The 25,698-nt window shown below is 36.6% G+C and overlaps 1 protein-coding gene across 2 annotated transcripts in view; it reads right to left on the bottom strand.

The window, feature by feature from the left end:
- GUCY1B1 (guanylate cyclase 1 soluble subunit beta 1) overlaps window positions 1–25,698 on the bottom strand; it is a 71,819-nt gene that overhangs the window by 25,038 nt on the left and 21,083 nt on the right. For both annotated transcript variants that reach the window (XM_027866982.1, XM_027866983.1), the window contains exons 3-4: window positions 14,160–14,260; window positions 12,280–12,398 (exon numbers count right to left, since the gene is read on the bottom strand). In XM_027866982.1, coding sequence (XP_027722783.1) covers window positions 12,280–12,398; window positions 14,160–14,260 — 220 coding nt within the window. The remainder of the gene's footprint in view (window positions 1–12,279; window positions 12,399–14,159; window positions 14,261–25,698) is intronic.

Genomic DNA, 25,698 nt, shown 5'->3' with positions numbered 1-25,698 from the left:
TCTGAAGTACCTACCACATGCCAGGCACTGTGCTAAGCACTTTACAAATCTTATTTCATTTGATCTTCATAACAACCCTGAGAGGTGGGTGCCATTAATTATCCCCATTTTACAGGTCAAAAAAAAAAAAACTGAGGCAAACAGACATTAACTGACTTAACCAGGGTCATAGAGATAATAAGGGTCTGTGCGGCCAAACTTGAGTCTTCTTCACTCCAGGTCCAGCTCCCTATCCACTGCACCACCTAGATGCCTCTGCCTATGTTGCATATGATGGACAGGTATGGATGAATTATGACCTGCATGCTTGGAGGCAACATCCAAAATGAGGAAACTGGAGATACATTTAAGTGCTGATTATCAAATACTGGCTAATGTTCAAAGTGAAGGACATTCAAGAATGAATAGCTATTCTGAAAGTTATTTGTTAATTTATATACCTGTATCCGAGGTATCATCAGATGAAAGGAATTTGACTTCCTGATGACATAGAAGGGACTTCTAAATCTCCAACATATTTGAGAAATTTCATTTTTCATTGACCCCCTCCCCCCCAAAATCAATCAACAATTATTGGTTTATTTTAATTTTTTTCAAAAATTTAAAATTAATTTTTTCAGTATATAAAAATATATATCTCCCTCACACCCATCCCTCCTCATGGGGGGAAAAAGTATTTCCACAAGTGTTTATTAAATACCAGCTATATAACTACATGCACTGTGTAGGTGCTATGGATATACATAAAAATGATACAAGATGCAATAACAGCTACACCATGAAACAATTAGGTTTGAAACAAAAACTAAGGATAATTCATTTATTTGCTAAGTTGTGACATAAACTATATCAAAATTTTACGTACCTAAGATATATACCTAAGTCATTATTGTGCAGACGATTTTTTCTTTTAAATGTTATTAATACCTATTTATTTGCCACAATAGACACTTTCCAACAAATACATGGATTATTTTATTGTTACTTGAAAAAAGGAATGTGTCCTTTAATTTTGAGGGTATGGGACAATGATTATTTTATTTGGCTGGAATTTTATTGCCTCTTGACATTGATTTTATTTACTGTTGTTGTAGTAATTGTGTGTGTGTGTGTGTGTGTGTGTGTGTGTAGAAAGAGAGAAAGAGACAGAGAGACACAGATTGAGAATTTTGGGGTCTACTCTGAATCACTTCATGAGTGTATGTATATGTACATATGTAGATATACATATACATGTGTGCCTAACACATATATTCATAAGCATGCATAACCATATGTGCATGCATACATGTATGTTTTAACTAATATCGCACAATACTTTCGCCTACTTTTTTTTTACTCTGAATCACTTCATACATCTTCCTATATTTCTTTGAATTCTCCATAATTACTATTCCTTATAGCACAATGATATTCCATTATTTCACATATCACTATTTGTTCATCCACTCCTCCATTCTTGGGCATATATTTTGCTTCTCACTTTTTTGTAAGTGGCAGGGGTTTTTCAAAAGAAATGAAAACATAAACACAGGAAAAAACAAAATTCAGGTAGCAATTACCCCAGGCAAGTGTATCTAAGAATACTTCATTACTGGGCTCAAGGAAACTCCTTTATGTCTAGGTAGCACACAGTGAAACAGAATGGAAATTGTTTTAGACAAAACAGGGCCACTCTGTTCAATGGAAGCATCTGGATTGATGCCTCTGATTCTATGATATTTCATATAGGGTAGCTCACATTTACAGGGTGCTTTAAGGTTTTACAAAGTCACTACTCACTACAACCCTGTGAGGCAGGTATCCCTGTCTACATTACACAAATAAAGAAAATGAGATTCAGACAGGTGAAGTTGATAGGGTCAGTTATGAAGTGTCCGATTCTACCCCCTCTGCAAATCACTGGAAACATGAAAGATTGAAACTATAATAAGGCCTTGTCTCCAGCTAGACAAATAGATATCACCTCAGAAAAATAATCAACATATTTTTTTCTGAAGATAAGCTTAGGTAATCACATGGATGCCCTAGGTTACTTCCAATAATGTTGTATAATTTCTCTCTTCCACCATCCTAACATATTAATCAAAAAGCAAACATTTTAAAGAAGTGTTTGATTGAGTCAATATATTTTGAATATTGTCCAGATCAGGGACTGGGTTTCTTTATTCTCAAAATAACTGCTTGCCATGAGGAGAAAACTAGACCCCCTTTCAATAAATGCTTTATTTACTCTTGATTGCCACCAGAGAGCAGTGTTGCTACAGAATATTCCTATATTCTCTATGATGGCTCTTTCTTCACCCCTAAATATTCAGAAAATTACACTTGACTGGGGGGAGCAAGCAATTTTTCTTTTGACTGTTTAACCCCATGTTCTTAGACCTGTATAACCTCAGAATTCAAGAGAGAAAGTTTGGAGGGAGAAGAGCTGGGGCATGGGTTATGGTGATTAGCCATAATACTCACAGATTCTTTACCCCTCTTCTTCCTTAGATTCAGAAAATGGTAAGGACAAAGTTGTAGTTTTGTTTTTTCCTACACCTCCAAAATCACTGAGTAAGGTTCATGCTGCTTCTGGGTTTCTTTAAAGCAGCTGAGCCCTATCATCATGAGACAGTAACCATATGATTCTATTCAATTTCATAAATATGTATTAGGTCTTTGCAAGGTACCGTGCCCTGGTCTAGGTAGTGGTAATACAAAGCCATATGTCCCTAGTCCAATCATCCAGGAGCTTGCAATCTAAGAGTGAAGAGGGGAGTAGGGAATATACACACATGTAAATGTGTGTGTATATACAATTACACACACACACACACACACACACAAAGAGATACAAAGTCTATCATGCTCAGTTTAAAGTACAGGTAAAGTGCTATATGAATTTCATTCCTCTTTACCTTCCTGAAAAGACAGAGCAATGGCTCACATAATGATTTAATATATCAAATGATCTGCCATTAAAAAAAACAAAAACAAAACACAACACCGTAGATCTTGCCTTTCTAGTATCAAGAAGGATTATATTTACATCTTCCCAGTAAAATCCTACTCAGTTGCCTTATAATGGTATGAGATGACCCCTATCTTCTTGAACATTAGGCCCCCAGAGGGCTTTCTCTGGCTTGGAGTGAGGGCCCTAGCCCAGCTGAAATCAGAGAGGTTCACAACTGGAAGACTTATTAATAGGTGATGACTTTTGCAATGGGGAGAGGAGCACAGCAACTCATGAAGACTGCCTACTGAGGCATGGGGATGTTGAAACTGTCACAACCACAATGATGAAATTATGAACCTTTTGAAATGCTGAAGAAGTATCAATATTTAGCATTTATATAGCACTTCAAGGTTTGCAAAATTCATTATAAATATCTCATTTGATCATCACAACAACTCTGAGAGGTGGGCATTATTATTCCCATTCTACAGATGAAGAAGTTGAGGCAGAGAGAGGTTAAGTGATTTGCCCAAGATCATATGGCTAGTAAGTATCTGAGAATAGATATGAACTCAGATATTCCTTACTTTAATCCAGCATGCTATCCCTTGTGCCACCTAGCTGCCAGTGAAGTATGTTATTTTTTTTATGTATCACATACAAATGACCTTCTATACTGTACATATTTTCCTATGAACAATTCATAATAAAATGAGAAATATGACATGTCAGAAACATTTCCCACTACAAGTCTTGATGATTGATAAAATTAGCTTCTCCTTTCATTAGTATATGTGGAGAGAATAAGGAGATAAGCTGGAGTGAGATGAAGTGATCAGGTCTGTTATACAAAGATATGGGCATTATCTGATTTCATGATTACTGGTAGTTACAATTAGAAAATAAGACATAGAATGTAAACTCTTGGAAGGAAAGGCCTGTTTTTCATTCAGACATATCTCCAGAGCCTAGAGTAATCTCTTACAAATAGTAGTCCCTTATTAAATGCTTGTCTGTTGGATACTGGATTATATTACCACCTCAAAGTAAATTGCTCTAAGATGTGAATAGACAGTGCTAAATTTTATTGTCATCTGTGGCAACCAAACCTCAAAATATCAAATGTATTATTGAGTTTGCCATTAATTAAATGGATAAATAAAGTGATTGCCTTGTGCACATAAGAAATAACACCACTTTAGTGCAATATTGATTTCCTTTAGGTACAACCTCATATAAAAGCACTCTTGAGATTTTTTCAGTTACAATTACCTTTAATCTCTCTCTCTGCATCTCTGTCTCGGCCTTTTCTCCTCCTCCCTTTTTTCATATTATGGACATGACTATCATGGGAAAAGTAAAGAATTCGATTCTATTACATTTGACCATCTCTTTCTGCCACCATCACTGTTACATTATGCTTTTAGGAACTTTAAAGACTACAAGAAGGGATTCTAAACGCAGCCAGGATTCTCTTATCAAGCCTCAAAGAGAAATTCCATGTTAACAACATTGCCTATAATACAATCCATTATTCACTAGAGTGGCTGCTAATAGTTCTACCCACAGATTGTGAATAATAAGACTTTCATAACAAAACAGTATTTTAACTTTTGGAAGTCCTAATCTTATCAGCAAAAAAAAAAATCTTGTTTATAGGGAAAAGAGGTCAGAGTGACCAATTAAAAAGACTCATGCACATACACTTATTCATGTTTTTAAACTAGTCTTGAAATAAACTCAGAGCTAAGCAAATGCAGCTCAAATGGACTGTTAGAAATAAGCTGCAAATACTATGATTTTTCCCTTCATTTCATAACTGCTGATGTTTTCTCAACTACCGCAATTTGGAAATACATAGAATAGAAAGCAAGTACATTCATCTTTGTCATCCTTTGAAAAACAAGAGGTCAGCTTGGGAGTTTCTATCAAATTTTTCAGTGACTTGCTCTGATTTTTCTTGCATCTTCCACAAGCCAAAGGGATTTTTTCTCACTCAGAGTTATGGCTATCCATGAGTTCAATATGACTTCTGACCTAACCTGGAGCCCACCAACTATAGAGGAGAATTATTACTCAAATCCTGGGAAACTGCATTCCAGTTACAGATTTAGTATACTATTTTTAGAGGCAATGAGAAACGTGTGAAAGATTCAGGTTTTTCTATCCCTTCAGGTTGTTTCCAGGGAAAAATGGTTTCTCTATTTAAATACATAAACTAAAAATAAGCTTACGTATAAGAGCCCAGACTCAAAAGGAAAAAAGGACCTCCAAAAGTTATCTAGTCTGTCTTCCTGATACCAGGCATCTAGATAGACAGGTTTCAGCCAACACCCATAGATGGATAAGGGTTTATTTTAAAATTCTTGAGTGAGAGAGGCTCAATCTATTCCAGTGGGTTGTCTCATTTTAATTCAACAATTCAATTTGACAAGAATAACTAAATATTAATTATATGGAAGACATTCTTCAAGTCACTGGGAATAAAAAATAAAAACAAACATAGTCCCTGCCCTTGATGGCATTTTTTATATGCTTAAATATGAACATATGTACATATACATACATGTAATCTCATCTAATAGAATGTAAACTTCTTGATGGCAGGTACTGTTTCATTTCTCTCTGAGTATTATCCTCAGTTCTTAGCACAGTGCCTGGCATAAGTAGGTGTTTGTTGTTCATTTCTTTCAGTCACGTCTGACTCTTTGTGACCCTTTTTGGAGTTTTTTTTGGCAAAGATTCTAGAGTGGTTTGCCATTTCCTGCTCTAGCTCATTTTACAGATGAGGAAACCGAGGAAAAGAGGGTTAAAGGACTTGCCTAGAGTTAGTAAGTGTCCAAGGCCATATTTGAACTCATGAAAAGGTAGATTACTGATTCCAGGCCTCATATGTTATCTACTGTGCCTCCTAGATGCCCCTTAGTAGGTACTCAATAAATGCTTATTGATTAACTACTCTCTACGGCTAGAGTAGTTATGACAATGTACCCAGCACTGGGGTCCAACAGAGTGCTTAGCACCTGATTTAGGGCACTAACAGGGAAGCACCTAAAAGTCTCACTATGGAGGTAGAGTATCAATCTCACCATTTGGCTTTGCACACAGGATAGATAAGAAAACTGAATACAAGAAACTTGAATGCTTTCACTCATTTTTATTAGCCTTTTCTTTGAGCTAATTTTTTCCATGTTTAGCAATGTATACATTCCTTTTTTCAAAACTGCACAAATGTCACGAATGAAGTTTTAATTCCTTTTTATCTTTGCCAAGTGAAAAATACAAGAAAAAAAAACACTATCATGTGTAAAGAAAAACAAAAAAATTTATATCAGCTCATTAAAAAAAGTGGAACAAGTTTTCTTTAAACTTCTTAGAAAAAAAATCTTTAAAAATTGAAAACAAGTTGTCATTTTTAGCAAGATCTGTATTAGACAGCATCTCACATCTGCTTGGGTTTGGTTCTATTTTTTTTTTAATGCCTGTGTTTATGTTTTTGTGGTAGACCTCAGAAGAAAGAAGCCTGGGTATGAGTGAGCGTGATTAAGAACAGGGCCAAATAAACAGCCGAGACCTTGGCTACTTCTCTTCTTTCTTCCTCTCCTCCTATAACTGCTGTGATTCAACATTTAATCAACAAACAATCAAGCAGAACTTATTGGGTGAGAAGTACCATAAGTGATAGATCCAAGAGGAGAAATAAAGTTTAGATAAATCAGTCAGCTAATAAACATTTATTAAGTGTTAACTATTGCACCAGGAATACAGTAAAGTACTAGGGCTATAAAGAAAGGTTAAAAAAAAAAGTCTATGCCCTCAAGAAGCTTACATTCTAATGGGAGAGAAAACATAAATAATTAGATTCAAAAAATAGGGAGAGAGAGAGTAGCTGGAAAGCAATCCCCAAGGAGAAGGGACCAGCAGCTGAGACATTAGCTAAAAAATATGGTTTCTGCCTCAATAGCCTTACAATCAAGTACATAACCTGTGCTCTAATGAGTAGGGTGAAGCTATAGACACAATAATAATTCTAAAGCACAATATGAAAGGATAAGTGTTTTAGAGAGTCCCAAGCAAAATACTGTGGGCTTTAAAAGATCAAGGCCTCAACAGACAAAGAAAAGGAAATGGAGATGTTCCAGTCTCAGGAAATATCAAGAGCAAAAGTCCTGCGACATATGGAATGTTGGGGACAAAGATTAGTCATTAGAATGGAGCTATCAAGGAAATAGGTTCTCACCAATGGATCGGTAAATTAGTTTTTAAAACCCTCTAAATGCATGATCTTAAGGGGGAAGTTATAACTGGATCCACTGGGGGAAAAATGTTACAATGGCAGTGTTTCTAAGGCATTGTAATCATTTTCTCCTGTAAAGCCAGTTTAATTAAAGGGAAAAGAAAATCATTATAGACCCATGTCATACATTTAAGGGCGAGCTATTCTTTTCAGGAATACAAAGGGTGAAGGGTGGGGGAAGGGATGATTTCATTGTGTTTTCACAGTCACCCAGGCAACCTTTAAAAACATAAACAAATTAAAAAGAAAAAAAAGATTCAAACAACCTAGATGACATTCATCAGGCCCGATAATGAATCAAGGCCCTCAACACTATTTAAGACTTGAAAAACATAGGGCAGTTGTTCAGAGAGGAGAAGAAGTGTGTCATGTGCTACTGATCTCTGCTGGTGTTGTTTATTATTTCCTTTTCCTGCACTCTCAATGACTAAACTTCCTCCTGCCCTTCATGTACTCCGGGGTTTGAAGGCAGCCTTTCTGTGTCATGAGAAAGCAGTTTCCTTTGAGGTTCAGGAGTTAAAAGTAAGGGAATGTTGCATTTTTCTAAGAAACATAAGTAATCCAAAGTAACAGATTTGTACAGCTGTTTGGGAAAATGACCATATTTCCCAAAATAGCACTTCTCATGAACACTTAGGCATTGTATCTGACATAGGTCATCAATTCTAGACAGCTCCTGGTAGGCCTGGCCAAATCACACTTTCACATTAAAATTGGCTGAAAAGGATGGTGAGGTTGCCAGAGGCCGTCTGAGAGAAAAACGTCCCCAGGATTCAACTTAAACCAGGAAGGAATTCTTCTCTTTTTCCCAACACTTCCTACTCAAACTATACGTGGCCCTTCAGAGACTCTTTTACCCTTCAAAGCAAGTATTACTTGCCCATATTATTTTATCTGAACTGCATTAAAACACTAAGAGGAGGAGAGGGGTAAGCTGCTTATCATGGGATTTGTTCTGGCCCTGCATTTCCCTTGGAATGGCCATAGGTATAGATATCTAGGGGACCATGGGAACCATATTTTCTTCACTTAGGTGGGGATCAGAGTATATTCAGCATCCCTTGGATACCACTCTGGGAGTGACTTCTTTTATATTTTTTGACATAAAAAATTATGATGAATTGGGAGTAGGAGAGTCGTATGCAGGAATCAAAGAGCCTCCAAGGCAAGGCCTAAAATATCCCCGGGGTCCTGAATCAAACTAGAGTCTCACTAGAAGGTTCTAGAAGCCTGCAGTGCTATGAGGAAGAATGTGGAAGGTCCTTTTTGGGATTATAAAAAATACAATTCCCAGGTGTCTTACACTATTATTCAATTCAAACATTTTAATTCCTTGCCTAATTTGCAGAAATAAAAAAAAGAAGACGGATGGGGTTAATAAAAGATAAGAGGAAAACATCCGTCTGGTTGAGACATGGCTTGAGACACACGAGGGTCACTATCATTTTAGACCTTCCTGACCAGCTGTCTTTTCTCTGTATCAGCTTTCCGACTTTTCTCTCTGGCATTTGCATCAATACAACGGAGGTTTCAAACAGCAGTTCGACATAGCAACAACATGGCTGCTTCATTTTTTTCTAATTTAAGAAGAAATTTGGCAGTATGGAAGAGTTCTTGTTGAATTACAGACTTTTCTACAACATAGCATACCTAGATAAAATACATGCCATTCAAAAGCCAAAAACAAAATCTTCAAAAATTGTGGTTCCTCTTTCCCAAGAGCCAAATCTCATTCTCTTGATTGCTGAAGTCAGTGGACATAATATAAACTGGACAGAAAGTTCAATGGAATGAAAAGAATTAGTTCTGTATAATTTGTAAATGGCTTTATACCTCAAAAATCGTAATTAGGTTGTTTAGTTTCTTCTGTACATCCACTATTTTTTTAATAAGTACGAAAAAATACATGATATTAAGAGTCTAAAAAACATCTGCAAAAACCAAGTCTTCAACTATACTGACGTGAAGTCTGGAGATACTTGGATTAGAATCCCATATCCAACATTTAAAAGCTATGTTAAAAGCTACAAGTCAGTTCACCTTTTTGACCCTCAGCTGCCTCTATACAATGGAGATAAAAATATCTGCAGTCCATACCTCACAGTATAGTTGTGAGATAAGCTGAGCTATCATGTCAGGCATTCTAGACCTTAAAGTGCTATCCAAATGCTAATTCATTTATTATTGTTATTCTTATCATTATTGTGCTCAAACAGAACTCATTATACTCCCCTGCCCCCAATCCACTACTCTTTCTAACTCCCCTTTTTCTTTCTATAGCAGGATCCTTCCAGTCAAGCAAGTTTCCAAATGCTCCACTGTCCCATACCTGTCATATCCTATCAGATGCTAAGTCTTGCCAATCATGTGTGTGTGTGTGTGTGTGTGTGTGTGTGTGTTGTGTGAGATTTCATTGGCTTAATGAATTCTTCAAATTTTTTCTCCAACTTATTCTTGCCTGGGACACTGAAAGGTTAAGGAATATGCCCAGGGTCACCCAGCTGCTGTGTTTCAGAGGTACAACTCAAATCCAGGTATTCCTGATTCCAAGGCTAGCTCCTTAGTCTCTCACTGACTCTCAATTCAAATCTTCCTTTCAAAAAGCACCTGAGTTTTAAGATATTTATATTTCAACACTTCAAGGATCTATGAATTTCATCATAACAACACAGACTGCAGCACTGTCTTAATAGCATAGGTTGCTGTGGCCAAAAAATTGTATGGTTGTAGAGTCAGTTTTGTGGGTCTACGCGAAGCTTTTCTAACTAGGTAGGACTTTTCCAGACTGCGTACTCCACTGAAATAGTTTTCCAGCACCCTGGCCTATCTCTACGCCATGATGAAGCACTGGAGTTAGACTTCAGTGGAGAATGTTTAAAATATACCTTGCAAAAGAAATTAAATTTGGCAACAATCCTGGTCTGGGCAATTTGTGGCTGCTCTAAGTGTTCAGTCTAAAATATCCTTTCTAAGTCCTCAAGGGTGACAAAGTAGAACATCAAGGACTGCAAAAATCAGTTTCATGATTTTTAGTATTTCTGAAAATGTCAATATTCACTTACGAGGTGTGACTCTAACAGAATGAACCTGGTTCTACAAACCACACATGAGAATTGTCCTGATTACTTTAAAGTCACACTTGTACTGCATGACCACTGTCCTGCCTTAAAGTGGTAAATACAGGCTGCTAACATGAGTATATCAGTCCACTTAAGAGCACAGATTAAGGATGGAATGTTACTTAGTGAGATCTAGTTCAACCTCAACATATTGGTGATGAGGGAACTCATCTGTGCAGAAACTAGCCTAAGCTCACACAAGCATTTTAAGTGCCAGGATTCAGAGACTAATATGAATCCTATGATACCAGATGTACTCACTCTTTTTCCTCCTGGATGCCACCCAAAAAGGAAACAGCATTTGCATATATTTAAATGTGTTTGTAAGGTAGAGAAGCTATTAAGAGCACAGAAAACTGTTGTGGGACAACGATGCATAATTTAGTAAAAATGCCAGGCATAGTAAAAAAGAATATGGTTAGAAATTAGGAGACATAGGTCTAAGTCTTAGCTCTGCAATTTACTCGTACTTGGGCAGATCTGCTCACTTCTCTGGACCTCGGTTTCCTCATCTGTAAAATGAAGGGACTGAATTTGATGACCCATAAGGTGCCCTACAAAGCTAACAGTTGGTAGGAGAGGGGTTAAATCACCATAATTCACTGGAAAACAAATTATCTACAAAATCTTATTCCCCTCCATTCCTGAAAGTCATTCTATTTAATTTGAAAATGTTATTTGCCAATGCTTTGAGAATTTCTATTAGAGGACCTACTTCAACACTTCGATACTTTATATAAATCTACCCCTCAAGAAAACTAATCATTATACAAGGCAGTTATTTATGATAAATAAATATTGATGAGAAAAGTACCACATTTTCCCTTCCTATGGGTATTTTTTGCTTTAATACTGTAGTCTATAAAAAAACTATTTAAATAGAGCATTATTATTTGTTAATGTTTATGCTTAACTTTTTAAATAAAGATTTTATTGGTTGGGGGATAAAAAAACAGCATTATTTCAATTGAAAATAAACAAACACACCCTTCATGACTGTGTACTCTCTCACTGTTTTATTACATGAAGGCAACCACAAGGAATCCTGTAACAAATAACACAATGCAACTAGATACTCTGTGATTATGTAGACAAGGCAAACGTGTCAGAGTTCTAGGTGCAAGCACTGTAAGGGCTGTGATGACTTAGAGGACAATTAAAGCTGTCACCTTGGCAAGAGGGATAACATTAGTCTAAGGACAGTATAATAGAGTATATAACCGCACAACCAAGACACAGACTATTTACTCAAAATCCAAAAATAAGACCAGAGACTAAAACTCCAAACAAACCCATTTGAATACAGCATGTTTAATTTCAATTTACATTTTGCAAACAGTTACTTCATGAAGAAGCAGAGCTTTCCTGACACCAGTACTCTGGCAAATCCACGGAGGTAAGGGCAAACCAGTTTCTATCTTGATTTAATACTGTTTTAAGTTCAGCGGGGGGGGGAAAAATGTTACTATGTAAACACCAGCCATTTTGATTAAACACTGGGGTTCTTACTGTGGTTGTTAAATCAGTAATGCAGCTGGATGGGAACTAGTTTACATTCTCTTAAGCTGGGCTTTAGCTCTGTTGGTGTTACACATCGACATTACTTTCCAGCAAGACATTGCAGCAGCCAGATCAGAAATACCAGTTGTAAACAAGAACATCACTTTCAAAGCTAACACATTTCCAGAAGAGGGTCTCTCTCACAAATAGGAAGCTTAAAATAGCCCACTCCACCCAGAAATAGCTCCCTCTTCCATTTTTTTCCCAGCCTTCCATTTGCTAAAAAAAACCTGCAGAGATGATATTAATGAGACAGCCTTGATTTTTCCGGCTAATCGAGTAGACTGAGAGGGGAAAAAAGTCTGATCTTCCTTCAATCAAGAGTTAACTAACACAACACAAATAAGAGACATATTTCTTACCTGTAGAAATTCTCTGACATTTGAGCCCAGAACACGGAGGATGGTATCATAACCGGACTCTTGGCAAAACACAAAAAACATTTTCCCAAACATTTGGAGGATTTCTCCTGCATTGAGATCTGTATAAAAGTTTAGAGAAAAAAAGTCTGATTACTTGAGAACTTGATGTGGGGAATTTTCCTTATAAATAATTATTACTAAAATGAACTAACATGTCTTCAATATTTCTGTAGATGACTTTAATACAAGTTTGTCACACAAGAAAACCAAAAGAGAAAGCTTGCAATATTTTTTTTCTTCAACACAATACACACATATCAGATGATTTTGTACTCATATAGTACATTTCTAATTCATTTGTCCCATCAAAGTTTTCTAAGGCTCATTTTGTTTTTTGCTAATTGATAAGTTATTTTAACATTGAATTTATTTCATTTAAAAGGAGTAAAATCAGAATGAATGTTTGTTGATTGTTTGGGGAAATACCATTTTACATGACTTGCTTAAAGAGCCTTTCTATTTTGAAGTCTGTCTGCCATTTGAACTACTCTTAATAACCAGAGGAATCACTGAATTTAAGAACACCTGACTTTTTTCTATAAATTTATTTGACTTCCTGGTTCGATTGGAAAATTATTGAGCTACCTTCTCCCTCTTCTAAAGTACAATCTGATTGTAAATCAGGCTTGTTTGGATTTCATTTTGGGCCACTAGGAGCTCTCTTTTCCTCCTGAGACTTTCTTATTTTTTCTTGGTCTGACTCTACTTGGTCATATTTTCCCTCAGTATTACTATCTCTTTCTTATCCATCTCCTTCTATGAAGTTAGAATATAAGAAAATGATTTAGTTTTTTTAAAAAAATCTTTCATTATTGAACTTGAGTAAAATATGAAGTCTACATTACTCCCTCTAACTGTGGGTGGTTCCCCAGGGTTCTTCTCTCCACCTTCTTCTCTTCTATCTCTACACTCTATTGGTGATCTGATTAGCTCCCAAGGGTTTAACTATCACCTATATGCAGATTATTCCCAGATCTACATATTCAGTCCCAGTCTCTTCCCACAAGTTTTAGTCCTATATCATCCACTGCCTGTGGGAAATTTCAAACTGGCTATCATTTAAACATATTGAATGTCATTATCTTTCTAAACTTCCCCATTTTTGTCAAAGGCACCAATATCCTTCCAGGTGTGTTATTTCAGCGTTTTCTTCAACTACTGATTTTCCTTCATCCCACATGCCCAATCATTTGAAAAATCTTGTTGTTTCTAGATTCATGAAATTAGTTGTATTTTACGTCGCTCCACTCACAGAGGTACCATTTCAATTCAGGGCCTCATCATTTCTCGCTTAGATTATTACAACAGTTTCCTAACTGGACTCCTTGCTCACCATTCTAGTTCATTCTACATACTGATAGCAAAGTAATTTTTATTGAATGTAAATATGACCACATGTCCTTCCTACTCAACCAACTCCAATGGCTTTCTATCATCCCTAGAATAAAATGTAAATATTTCTGCTTGTCTTTTAAGACCCCCTACAACTCCATTCCATCCTACCTTTTGTCTATGTCCTTCCTTTGTTACTATCACGCACTACCTGTATTGTACTGTTGTTGTTGTTTTTTAATGTCATAACCCCCGGGTAGACTTTAAGCTTCTTAAGGACGGGGAAGTATCTTTTTCATCTGGTACCTCTAGTGCCTAGCACAGTGTCCTGCAGATAAAAGACACTTAGTAAATTTTTGTCAATCCTTATTTTCCTTAGTGACCATGAACTAACGGGCTTAAAGAAGGAAATAATAAGAACATTTCTCCCCAAATGTCCCAGGTGAGGAGGCAGGTTAAAAAGATGAAAAGAACTGATGTGTACTTACTGAGAACTTTGCTGGCTGCAGCAACCAGATCATACGTTTTAGAATCATCATATATTATTCTGACAAGAAACTGCCCTTCTTCATCTAACTGTGCCTCTTTTCTGGGGGAAAGTAAAAAAAAACCAACAAAAGGAAAAATACAATTACAACTAAGGCAGAGTTTAAAATGCTATGCTGGTTGTAAAAATAAGCAATAGTTCTTAAGCATCTGAAACACCTAATTTAAAAAAAAAGTTGCTGAAATCAACATTATGGAACTGAAACACTAGAGATCAATGAGAAACTCATTCAAATTACAAAAATCACGTTGGTATACATAAGAAATACCTTAGTATAATTTCCCCTACAAATCCATGTTTCTTTTTTCCCCCATCATTGAAAATATTATGCTAAGGGAATTACTGCACCACAAAGAATGTTAAAAATATAAGCATACATACAAAAAATATCTATAGATGACAATAACAATGAAAACACTAGGTTTCTGAGCATGATAATTAATGTGCTCATTTTAATCCACAAACCATTCTGTGCTGTTAAAATAGATCTCAATGTAGTACAACATTATCGTGCAGAAAGAAACGAGAAATATGAGGAATACAGAGAAACATGGAAAGACTTAAATGAATTGGTGTAGAATGCTAAAAGCAAAGCCAGGAGGAAAACATACACAGTAACTATGATCATGTACCCTGAGTAATTCTAATGTGTAATTTCAGGCCCAAAGGACAGATGCTGAAACATACTTCCCTCTTCTTGTCACTGAGGTAAGGGGCAAGGGATACAGAATGTGACATACATTGTCAGACACAGTCAATATATCAGATGGTTTTGCTTAACAGTTTTTCTTCCTTACCAGGAGTTCAATTTTAGATGAGGAAAGGGAGTTTATTTGGAAATGACTGTGACAAAAAAAAAAACAAAAGGAATCAATAAAATGTATTACAAAGTGGATCACTGTACAAATATTTTCTTATTATAATTTTAAAAGCCAAATGTTCAAAGTCTAAGTTCCTACTGTTCTAAAAACAAACTCTAACCTTATAAATAGAATAGTTAAAAAATCCTAGCATTAATGGAAGGATATTCCAAATACCTTTTAAAATCATCATATGATTCTTGAATCAATGTAAGATAAACCTCTTTTAAATTTTTTTGATAGGACTTTGATAAAATTCTGGGCAAGTCACTTAATCTGTTTGCCTCAGTTTCCTCATCTGTAAAAGGGAGATAACAATTGCACCTACCCCTCAGGGTTGTTGTAAGGATTATAGGAAATAATAATGTAAAGTGCTTAGCACAGTGTCTGACACATAGTAAGTATTATATAAATGTTAGCTATTATTAGCTATTATTAAATGTCCTAGAATTCTTCAAGAGACAGACAATTTTCTAGAGACAGATTAAGAAGAAGAAGGGGGATCTCAAGAGCTAAGCAAAAAAAACAAGTCATCACGTCCTTTTTTTTTTGAGTTGCTAAAAACACATCGAACAAGCAAAACATCTCTCAAGCAAAACATCTCTCAGTTTATTACTAGTTTTGACCTCCAGCTAATTAGTTTCCAGTCAAGAAAATGTTCTAGAAAATAGCTAGAATAAAATAAGAACTACTGTTTCTTCTTTTGGTAAGGCAATTGGGGCTAAATGACTTGCCCAGAGTCACACATCTAGGAAGTATTATGTGTCTGAGACCAGATTCGAACTCAGGTGTTCCTGACTCCACAGTCAGTGCTCTATCCACTGCACCACCTAGCTGCCCCTGTTTCTTCTTTTAATAGACATATACACTTTTCCCCACTGAAGTGCTTAAAAGATAAAAGAATGTTGATAAAAGATATCAACTACTGTAGGGAGAAAATTCTATTTACATGATATGTTAACCAAAACTGGTCTCTGAAATGCTGGTTTAGTCACAAACCCTTTCTTGGTACCATTTATGGATCTGTAAAATGATAGGATTGCATTAGATGATCTTTAAAGTTCCTCCCAGCTTTATTATATTAAGAGTCTACTTTAATTGAACACACTTGAAGATCATTCACCGTGTCCTTCTGACCAGAGGAAAGCTGCAAAAAAGGTAATTCATGGTGAGAGGTGGTAGAAATGACTTTTAGTAATAAGTTTTTGGAGTGCTAAAGTGTTGTTATTGCCCTTTTTTTCTGAATTAGTTTTCCTCTTTTCTGAAAATTCATTTCTGATGAACATCTTTGAAAAGAAATATAATATCACTACCACTAAAAATTCAGCTATCAGTGCTCTGGTAGACTACATCCTTCTTGAGAGCCACAACTATTTTTCTTTTTTTGTTTGTTTTTGTGTCCTTAGCATCTAACACTATACCATGTACATAGTAGATGCTTTTTTAAAACACTTTATTCTTTTCAATGATCAAAAGTTTATTTTGTCTCCTTATTACTTTCCTTTAATTATTAGAAAAACTCTAAACAAAAAGCCTATAACAAATGTGCATAGCAAGCAAAATAAATTCTTACATTGGCCATATCCAACAAAATATGAGTTCTATCCCCTCGCTATCAGGAGATGGGTAGCATGCTTCATCATGCAATCTTAGCTGGACATTGCTTTGACCAGAAAGCTTATGTCTTTCAAAGTTGTTTATCATTCAACATTTATTTTAATAAATTATTCTCCTGGTTCTGCTCCCTTCATGGTAGATGCATGGTACATGCTTGCTGAAAAGGATAAGCCTTGGTTGTATTACTATACTATTGCTAAGTAAGGGCAAATCAGGCTCTTCTCAAGAAAGTTCAATGCCCATGATTCTGGGTTAGGGAGACAGGCTTTTAAGACATAATTTATCCTAACAAACTGCCAGGTTTGGGTAAAATAACTTGCCTAAGTTTTCAATAAACCTATACTCTGATTCATGACCAAGCAAACCCACAAAACTAATTTTATATGGTGATAACCTCCAGCCACATGGTGTAGTGTGTCGAAACAACTTTAAGAATTGTTTTTCAATTATCTCTGAGAGTAGACTTTAGTGAATTACAATATTTCAATGTGAGGGACTGTCTGATGTTGGCAGCTGCCAGTCGGGTACTGTGGCATGGGTAAGGTAAGATCTGGGTATTTTGGAAGTCGAGGCAGGGACTGTGGTAGACAGAGTCGTGTGTACTGGAATGGGCTGGATTCGGAGAAGCCATGAGGCAACTGGGCAATGCTATGAGATAAGCTGGGTGCAAGGAAGTAGCCGAGCCTGAACTCCTGAGGCAAGGGGCGGTGCCACGTGGGAGTGGGATGGCAGAGGACTGAGCTCCCTCTGCTTAGTCCCCTCCCTATATGCAACGTCATCCCCAGATGCCTCTTGTGACCTTCCTGACCTTGTGCAGCACTGACCCAGTCCCCTCCTGAGTCTGACTTCCTAGGTCACGTACTCTTGTCTATGCGTCAATCCCAGATGCCTCCTTCCTGTATCCAATCCTGGCCTCCTACGTCACTCCCTCCCCCTTGGTGTGCTAAACTCGGACAGCCCCTTCCGGTATCTGACCCTACAATCATTGGCTAGTAGCGGGCTGGGGAGGAGGGGCTAAGTAGGTACTTAGGAACAAGCGTGGTCAGAACACACACGTGCGCGCTCCCCTGGCTCCTGCCTTGTTGCTCTGGCCTTGCTGCTTGGGCTTGCTATGATGGTTTGCTGTGTTGGCCTCTGAATAAAACTCTGGTGTTGGTGCCTTCCGATGGCTTGTCTCTGTGTGGTGATCCGGCTGAGGACCGAGGACCCAGGCATGGGTAAGACTCTGGCAGTGCTCTTCTTTTAAGAGAAGTGGGTACTGGCGCACGACTGGCAGAAGGCCGGCGTGCGGCCCGTATATTTCAATCTTAATGAAATAAAATTAATTTAATTATCTAATTGTATGTTAATTACTTTGTAATACCAATTATAAATAGAGGATATTTACATCAATCTTTCCATGGCTTTGACCAGTCAACTTACTAACTGGGGACATAAAAACTAGAAAATGGAAGATGTCACTATGTAAATGATCTCTGTCATCAACTTATTTCACTGAAATAAGGTAAAATATATTTTAATTTATTTCAATGGATCTACGAAGTGATCTCACTGATGTGGGTAATCTTTTCCCTCCCACCTCCAAAGTGGACTGTCAATCAGTCAACCAACAAACATTGACTAAGCACATACTATGTACCAGGTAGGATATGGAAATATCATGTATTTACAATAGCAAATATTTCAGTAAGGCAGAGAAGGAGGGAGGGAAAGAGAGAGAGAGAGAGAGAGAGGTGGGATGGGGTGCAAACCTAGAAAGGTAGGCCAGAACAATATTTGAAAGGGTTTTAAATGTCAGCAGAGGACTTTATATTGTATCCTCAAGTGAAAAGAGAGCCACTGAGGATTCTTGAGAGAGGGAAGGATGTGATGATATTGCATGTTCTTAAGTAAATTAATCTGGTAAAGGATAGATTAGAAAGGAATGGATGCACAAAAGATTAATTGGAAGGCCAGTGCAACAGTACAAGCCAATATGATAAAGACTAAAACTAGGGTGATTGTGGGTGTGAGTAGAAAGAAGGGTATAGCCATGAGAAATGCTGGAACAGTAACAACAATAATCAGTTAAGTAAAATGAACCAAAAAAGGAGCCACACTTGATATATGTGCAACATTCCAAGCTCATAGCCCCACACCTCTCACACCTCTCTACCAAAAGAAGGAAGACATTTCCTTATCTCTTCTCAGTAGCTAACAATAGGTCATAATTATGTAGCTTCATTTTAGTGTTCTTTTCATTTACGGTATTGTAGTTATTTTGTGTATTGTTCTACTTATGCTTACTTCACTCTGCAAACAAGTCATTCTACATATTTCTTTGAATTGCTCATTTTTTTGCATATGGTACATTAATGATATGTCCATATATCACAGTTTGTTCAGCCATTCTAAAATGAAAAGCCACTAATGATTTTCCATTTTTTTTAGTACCAAAAAAAATGGTGCTATCCATATTTTTGTGCTCAATCCTTCTATGTGGGCTGTCTCTTCCATTACAATGTGATCTCTTTCAGAGCAGGGACTGACTCGCTATATTTCCAATACTTAAAATGGTGCCTTGTGAATATTTGGTGCTTAAAAAATGCTTCTTCTTTATTCACAAATTGAACTTTCCTGCGTTTGTGTTCCTTGGGGGAGAGGGTTGATTCTATAATCCTTTCAAAATCAATGAATAATTCTTTTCTTGTATAATATTTTCCAAGGTTTTTTATGTTTCTCAAATATTTATTTAATCCCTAGTCAGAGCATCACCGGAATCCTATTGTGGTCCTGTAACGCCACACAGTAAAAGAGACAATGACAAACCAAAGCATGTTTAGAAAAAGATGACTGGGACAGTAAAAAGCTTAGAAATTATGCCACATCAGAATCAATTAAAGAATTTGAGGGTGTTTAAGCAGAAGAGAAGAATTAGGGGAGATATCAGTGTTCACATATTTGAAGGGCCATAATAGGAATAAAAATTATTACTTTACCCTAAAGGATAAGATGCAGAACAATAGAAAAATGTTTCAGTGAACATGGGGGAAATTTTCCTCATAATTAGAAATATGGAAAAGTGAAATGAATTACTCCTGAAGACAATGCATTCTTCATTCACTGGGAGTTTTCATTAAAAGGGTGGATTACCACCAACATTAATGCTGTAGAAGACATTCATGCTTAGGGGTGGGATGGTCTACATTATCTTTGAGGTTCCTTGCAACTCTGAGAATCTGTGATTCTATAACACTTTGAAGATAAATGTTCATTCATAGCTATCAATCAACTCATTCTCATCTTCTCCTGATTCCTCATTCCTGTTCATTCAAGCACAGGAATTCAAGATACCTGCATATCCTTCTCAGAAACACAGACTCTGAAATAATCATATTACCATAATTATCATGAAGGGTAGAGAACTCAAGCAGACCAGACTTCTTTGGTGGTAACCACAAAGCTTCCCTTTAAAGTAACATTGTCTGCATGGAAAGATCTTAGCACTTTAAGCATCGCCTTAAAAGGATAAAAGAAACAGACCAATGGCCAATGTTGGTATTGGGACCCACTTGGAACATTTCTCTTTTACAATCTTCCTCTCCTTATCCAACACTTGTTATAATCCATCTCCTCTAGCATTTAACTGAAGCCCCACGCTCACTTCCCCCTTCCCCCCCCATATATCCTAACACTGAGACTGGAAGCCTGGAAGGAGAAGGAGATAAATAAAGGACTAGTTAATGTTAAAGTCCCTTCATACCCAATCTGTAGTCCATGTATATTTCACCTCTAAAAACCCAATCCTCTTCTAATCCATTGATTCTGTATCCTCTAAGCGAGACCTATGAAGAAGAGGTAAGGAGGGAGTTTGGGAGGAAGATGAAACTGCGCTTTGGCAACAGGAAGGACGTCTGGACAGGAAATCAGATAATCGCAGGGAATGAATAACTGCCAAAAGTTTGCTAAAGCTGAAAGGGATCACACAGATCATCTAGTCTAATCCTTTCATCTCAAAGCATAATGCAAACTCCTTGAGAGCAGAGATTATGCCATTTTAAAAATTTTACTCTGCAGGGTGTTCCTGGTATGAGGTACTTAATAAATTTTTGCTAAATTCAATTATCTATGGCACAAAGGGGTTCAGTGACCTGTCCAAGATCACACAAATTATTAGTAGCAGAGCTAAACTGAACTGAATTGAATTGAGCTACTATACAGTTAATGATTTTAAAATGTAATCTTATGACTAATACGGAAATATGTTTTGCATGACTGCACATGTACAACCTATATCAAATTGCTTGCCTTCTCAAAAAGGGGGTAGGGGAGGGACAGAGGGAAAGAATTTAGAACTCAGAATTTTTTTTAAAGAATGCTAAAATTGTTTTTACATGTAATTGGGGAAAATAAACTATTAAATAAATTTAAAAATAAATAAAATGTAATCTTAGGCTGGTTCTTTCAATCAATTCAACAATTTTTGAAATTATGGGCCCACTACGAGCAAAGCACTACACTAGGCATTGCCCACAAAAAGACAAGAATAAAACAGACACTGTCTTCAAAGGGCTTACATCTTCCTAGGTGCGGAGTGAGGGACATATATACACCCAAATTGTGGAGGGGAGAGGTGGAAGAGGAAGGGAGAGGGCTGCGAGAAAAAATAAAAGTTTTACAAAGGAATAAGTGAATTCATATTATAAATTTGGATATAGTTTGACTTTTTGGTTCTAAAATATTATTAACTTTTTTTTTCAAACACAGTCAGGATTACACAGGAGGTTATTAACTTTGATCAAATTACATGGACTCACTTATTTCCTCATTTATTTATGCACTCATTCAACATCTATGTTACTCATCTATACACCAAGCTCCATTTTAGGCTCTGTCATCATTTCATACTAAGCCCGCAGTCACAGGCTAGAGATGTATGAAAAAATGATAGGCTTCTATGATAGCCCTAAATCAGAAATTTTCCAGTAAGGGCAATGATGAGTTGTGGATATTTAATAATGGGCAAGAAGGCAGACTAATGTCAAATTTTTATTTTTATCAATGATTTGGTAACATACAAATTGAGTTTCCTGGGGTAATTGGTTTTCAGGTGGTATAGATACATCAATCAACTAAAATAATTTTATCCATTATCCTGGCCTACATGATGACCTTAACTGTTGCCTGGATGACTTGTTCCCTTTATTTCTGTTGTTACAATTGCTGATTCTGTTATAACTTGTGCTTCTTCTTCAAGACCTGACTGCCATGGTGATTTTTTCTACAGTAACATCAATATTACAGTACCAAAGCCTTAAAGAGGGGCTTAAAGAAGTAATGATACCTTGTTAAAGTGTGAAGCACACACACAGACACACACACACACACACACACACACACACACACACACACACACACACACACACACAAAGATAATTTCTTCTCTTGTTAAGGGAACTTGGGTAGAAAGAGTATTCAATTGAAGGGGTAGCTAGATTCCACATCAGATAGAGCACAGGCCCTCCGGTCAAGAGCACCTAAGTTCAAATCCAGCCTCAGACACTTATTAGCTGTGTGACCCTGGGCAAGTCTCTTAATCCCAACTGCCTCTCCACAAAAAAAAAAAAAAAAGAGTATGCAATTGTCAGAAGACAATCTTTCCAATACATTCACAAGTGAAGTACCATAGTACCCCATAGCAAACTTTCAGCTTTCATGTGGGAGCAGTTCTTTGAATGCAATTTCCAAGTTAAACAGAAACAGAATAGCAAAGTGATTGATGAATCAAGTCACCTTTGGATTTCAGAAGCAAAACAATACATTTCATTTTTAAGTACTGTAGGTGAGGATACAAAAATCCAAACAAGTGAGTGTTGTTTTTAAAAACAACACCAGCTGGTTTACCACAACAATAGATAGAAGAGTTATTTATCCACAGTAAACTTAAAATGGGTCAACTTGAATATAGGCATTGAGAGGACTTGGATTAGAATCCTAGCTTTGACACTTATGACCCACCTCTTTAAGCCTCAGTTTCCTCACCTATAAAATAAGGGGGTTGAATTAAATGATCTCTAAGCTTCCCTTCCAGCTCTGTATATATAAGTGAAAAAGAATTTCCCAACTCTGAATAATCTCAAATTAAATCCTTTAACTGAAAAAAGACCTAAGAAAATTTAGGAGTCATGTTCTATTTTGTTTTAAGACTATCTTACCATTTGTATAAAGAATCTTGGTAGAATCCCACTAAGTGAACTTAGAAAAAAAGCAAATTATAACAAAACCTGATGAATATATAATAGGATGTAACTGATGACTGAGAGTTCAAACTAAAATATCAGAAACCCACTCTTTCTTGTCTCCTTTCATTCTTTCCATTACTAAATCTTTCAATATTTATTTTTTAAAATCAAATGTTTATAAATATTTTATTGTATTATTGTATTGTGGAAAAGGAAAAAGAAGACAAAAAAGTGGTGATAAAAATGTAGTAGTCAAAAAGAAATATGTGCGTTTCTACCATTTTTTCCTTTGTAAAAGAGGAAAGACTGATGAGAAAACTTGTTTTAACAAGGTTTATAAGTGTTAGAAATATAAACAAGACTTTTGTATCACAATTGATACAATAACAACATTCAAATCACTTTCAAAATTCTAGATATTTTGAACTCCCCAAAGGCATCGGTTAATTTTTTTAAAGTTAAGTATCTGCAGTCAGGTGTTATACTCGAATTCTCTGGAAGCAATGACTAAAATAAATCCCTTCTCTCAAGGACCTTATGTCCAAATGATGGGAAAACAACATGCGTGCAGACAGGTATATAAAAAGTACATACAGTATAAATACAAAGTAATTTCAGGGAAACAGAACTAACAATTGAGGAATCAGGAATGCCCTCCAGGAGTAGGTGGGACGAGGACCGGGCTTTGACAGCAGCGAGGGATTGTATGAGGTAAATGTGAGAAAGGAGGGCATCTCAGGAATGGGGAACCTGTTACTTTGAAAAGACACGAAGGTGGGAGATGGCATCATGTATGGGGAACAATAAAGAGGTCAGTTTGAATGGATCATAGAGTTGGTTAGAGGGAATAAGTACTGACAGCTTTCTACAGGAGTTTGACAGTATGACAGCTAGTTTGGGGATAGTCTGTGAAAGGCTTTAAGTGCTGGATAAAAAGAGTTTGTATTTTATCCCATTATTGGGAATAGTGAGTCACTAAAGCATCTTAAGCAGTGACATAGTCAGACCTACATTTTTTTGAGTTCTGTTTTGAACATGTTGAGTTTGAAATTCCTGGGATACATTCAAGTTGAAATGTTTAGCAGGCAGTTGGTGATGCAGTATTTAGCACAAGAAACAGAAAAGGGGTAAGGATGTAGAGTTGACTGTATCTGAATGGATATGATAACTGAACCCATGTAATCTGATAATGGGTAGCTGGGTGGCTCAATGGATAGAGTGTCAGGCCTGGAGTCAGGAAGACCTGAGTTCAAATCTTATCTCACACACTTACTAGCTGTGTCAGCCTGGGCAAATGATTTAACGCTGTTTGCCTCAGTTTCCTTATTTGTCAAACGAGCAGGAGAAGGAAATGGCAGACCACTCCAGTGTCTTTGCCATGAAAAAATGGCAGTCATGACTGAAACAAATCAACAACAGTCTGATAATATCATTGAGAGTGTATGAAGAGAGAAGACCCAGTACAGAGGTACGGAATATACTCATACAAAGCATATAGGACATGAATAATACTTCTGCAAAGGAAACAGAGAAGACATTTTTGGATACATAAAAAGGAGAATCAGGAGAAAACAGTTTCAGGAAAATCTAGGGAGAAGTAAGCATGTAGAAGAGAGAAGTCAAAAGTGCTAAAGACACAGAGATGAGGATGAGGATAGGAAAAAAGCCACCAGATTTAGCAGTCAAGAGATCACTAAGAAATTTGGAGAGAACAATTCAAGTGGAGTACTGGAATCAGAGGTCAGATTGCAAAGGATTGAGAAGTGAGTGGAAGGTGAGGACATGAAAGCAACAGATGTAGATAGCTTTTTTTCTCCCTGGGGATGTCAAAGTCTAGTGAAGACTTTTAAAGTTGGAGGAGTTCTGAGAATGTTTGTAGGCAGTAAGGAAGGACTCAATGGACCATGAGAGGAGATGGTTGAAGGATTGAGCTCCTGGGAGAAAGAAGATTGATGGTCATAATGTTCTTGGTAAAGTATGAGGCAAAGTCCCTTTCTGAGTAGGGAGAGGCTGGTGTAGGTGCCTTGAATAGGGAAAAAGAAGGTTTCAAAAGGAGTTGTGTATGAGGTATGAGATAAGGATGTAATCAAAAAAGTCTAAAAGGATTGGCATGTGGCAGGGAAGCCTTAATTAAGATTAGATAAAATAATTTCATAGTGGACCCAATCTGCAGTTGTACGAACTTCTTCCGTCACTGGTCAGTAACACTTAAGTAGAAACTGAGATAGCAGTTGGTGGTGGTGGTAATCCAAGACAGAAGCTTGGATGATGGGGAAGATTGAGTAAAGGGAACAATGATTTCAAAGATAATGGGCAACATCAAATTGAACTCAGAAGGACCAGGGTTGTCAAATAAATCAATTGATGAAATTTTTAAATGATTTAAAAAAATAATTACTATAATTTGTTATTTCTCCTAATATGTAAATTTGCCATAAATGCAAAGAATTCCAAGAAAAATATAATTTTATTTCTAAATAATATTTTTTATCTTACTATCTCTAGTTGTGCAAAGGTATACTTAGTCAACTGATGTAGCTTGGTCCTTAAATTCTGGTCCTTCTAGTGCAATAGCATTTCTAAAGAAGTACAAATTATAAAGGAAGAGAATGATACCAGAGCAAGAGTTTATTGACCAGGAAAGCAGAGGGATGCAGTGAGTGGAGCTTGTGGTAAAGATGAATAATAGGTTTAAGAAGTATTAAGCACATGAGAGAAAGAAGGATAGGTGATGATGGTAAAACAGAAAAATTTCAGTTTTGAATTGTGGAAGTAAGATACT

This window comes from Vombatus ursinus, unplaced genomic scaffold (genome assembly GCF_900497805.2).
Source record: "Vombatus ursinus unplaced genomic scaffold, bare-nosed wombat genome assembly UNPS02014784.1, whole genome shotgun sequence".
In the NCBI taxonomy this organism is placed as follows: domain Eukaryota; kingdom Metazoa; phylum Chordata; class Mammalia; order Diprotodontia; family Vombatidae; genus Vombatus; species Vombatus ursinus.
Note: the sequence above shows the minus strand (reverse complement) of the source record. Positions and strands in the feature narration are given on the sequence as shown.